Source organism: Habropoda laboriosa, unplaced genomic scaffold (genome assembly GCF_001263275.1).
Source record: "Habropoda laboriosa isolate 0110345459 unplaced genomic scaffold, ASM126327v1 scaffold2498, whole genome shotgun sequence".
NCBI classification, from domain to species: domain Eukaryota; kingdom Metazoa; phylum Arthropoda; class Insecta; order Hymenoptera; family Apidae; genus Habropoda; species Habropoda laboriosa.
This window is the reverse complement of record NW_017102631.1, coordinates 1-2,162: the sequence shown is the minus strand read 5'-3', so window position 1 is coordinate 2,162 and position 2,162 is coordinate 1. Positions and strand designations below refer to the sequence as shown.

General features: G+C 55.6%; 1 protein-coding gene across 1 annotated transcript; it reads right to left on the bottom strand.

Annotated features, from left to right (window-relative positions):
- Positions 1-218: 218 nt before the first annotated feature.
- On the bottom strand, positions 219-863 carry LOC108578213. Its single transcript, XM_017941498.1, has one exon. The coding sequence runs from the start codon at positions 861-863 to the stop codon at positions 219-221; it is 645 nt and encodes a 214-aa protein (XP_017796987.1).
- Positions 864-2,162: the final 1,299 nt, after the last annotated feature.

Sequence of the window (2,162 nt, the reverse complement as noted above, 5' to 3'; positions counted from 1 at the left end):
GCCGTCTTGCAGATGTGTTCGATGGCGACCGGAATTTGGTTGTAGGCTCGTACCAGGTCTATCGTTGAGAACACCTGTTTCCCTTGCAACGACTGCGCGAAATCCTCGATGTGTTTGACTGGATACCTGTCGGGGAGTGTTCTCGCGTTGAGTGCGCGGTAGTTCCCGCACGGCCTCCATTCGTCCAATCCTTTTTTCGGGACCATGTGCAGAGGAGACTACCAGCTACTCTCCGATGGCCTCGCTATTCCCTGCCGCATCATCGTCCCGAACTCTTTCGTTGCCGCTTTGAGTCGGTCCGGGGCAAGTCGGCGCGGTTTGCAAGTAACCGGCGGGCCCGTTGTCGTCCGTACGTAGTGCACCGTGGAGTGTTTGGTTTCGGTGGGCGTACCTTCTGGCCTGGTGATGTCCGGAAACTTCTGGAGCAGGTCGTGGAACATGGAGCCGCCGTATACGGTTTTGATACTTGGAATCGTTTGGCGACTTCTGTTTGCTGGGAGTCCCGGTACCGACAATGACGTGACCTGATCCATTAGTCTCTGGTTGCGGATGTCCACCAGTAACCCGAAATGGTATAAAAAATCGACCCCGATGATGGGTTTCGATACCTCGGCCACCACGAAACGCCAGGTAAACGCTCGGCGCAATCCCAAGTCGAGGGTCAGTGTCACCGTCCCGTACGTGGAAATCTCGGTCCCGTTCGCCGCGTAGAGGACGTATAGGGACTTTGCGCGGGGTCCACGAGTCATTGTTTTCGGGAAAACGCAGAGATCCGCGCCCGTGTCGTCCAAAAATTGCGTTTTCGACGCGAAATCCCTAACGAAGAGACGGCGTGTCGTCGGGTTAATGTCGTCCGCCGTCATTAATGACTACCCCGTTCGTTTCCCGCGTTGCTCCACGTGCACGGTTGCACGCACTTCTGGGCGTCGGCGTAGAACGCCCAATGATAACAGCACACCCCGCGTTTTCCGTGACGACGGTTCCGGGAATCGGATCGCGAACGTACTTGGCTGGGTGATCCAGGACGAAAATTTCCGTCGCGACGCGACGGCCGACGCTAGGAGATCAGTTCCTCCCGAATGGCGGAAATCTCTTGCCGCAATGACACCGCCAGCTGAACCATCTTACCATTCAGTAAGGCCTCGAAATCGTGGCCCGCCACGGGTGTCGTTTCGGCAATATGTACGCGGTGGGTCACCGTTTCGGCGACCGCGTCTGCGAGCTCCGCTACTTTATCCAGGTCAACGTCTTTCTGCGTCGCGAGTATTACCTGGATATTCGTAGGCAGTCGTCCCAACCATAACGTCCGCAATACGCAGTCCGTGACGGTTTTACCTGCCTTCGGAGGTGTCGTAGGAATTGCGCTGGCTTTCTGTCCCCCATCTCTTCGTGCTCGAGGAGGCGTCGCGTTCTCTGCTCTTGCGACGAGCTCAGCCGGCGTATCAGCTCCGTCTTCAGCTTCTGGTACGGCCCAGAGGCTGGTGGGTCCATAATGATGTCCCGTACCTCGGCGGCGTACTGCGGGTTTAGAGCACCCAATATGTAGCCGTACTTGGTGTCGTCGGACGTTATCCCCGATGCTTGGAAACTACGTTCCGCCATCGTGAACCACAGTTCCGGATCCGCCGGGCAAAATACGGGAACCCGGACGGCGACACGATTCACCGAGGATGCTCCCGGACCCGTTTCCATTCTCGCGGTACGACTGTTGTTTCGGAACACCAAAAAAAAATGTTTTTACCCGGAGTGCGCACTTGGTTAATGTCACTACACATCACGTTCAGATCACGTCGGGGTCACCAGAAAGTGAGGTGAATGAGGAACGTCGTTACCCTGTTTTCGCCTCAATTTATTAAAGTACAAAGTTATGGTCGTACGGGCGTGCAATTGGCCCGGGAAATATAATCGTTTATTATGTTACTCGTCCCGGCGGCAGCGGTTCGGCGGGTACGTCGCCATGGTCGGTAAAGGAGAAACTGTCCCGAGGTGTAGGCGTTCTCGGTTTTTATATTGTTAGGACAGGGAGACAGGAGTAGCGATACATAAAGGTAGAAGTGGAGAAAGAGGTGGAAACGGAAAATTCGTGGAAAGCGGGCCGTTCGTCCTCGGGCGAACCTGGATGCCACATGTGCGCTTCTTAGGCCACTCGAGGACGAAAGCAA

Bases quoted from the DNA above. Each gene is read 5' to 3' on its own strand.
- LOC108578213 (XM_017941498.1), bottom strand. From the start codon at position 863: ATGACGGCGGACGACATTAACCCGACGACACGCCGTCTCTTCGTTAGG.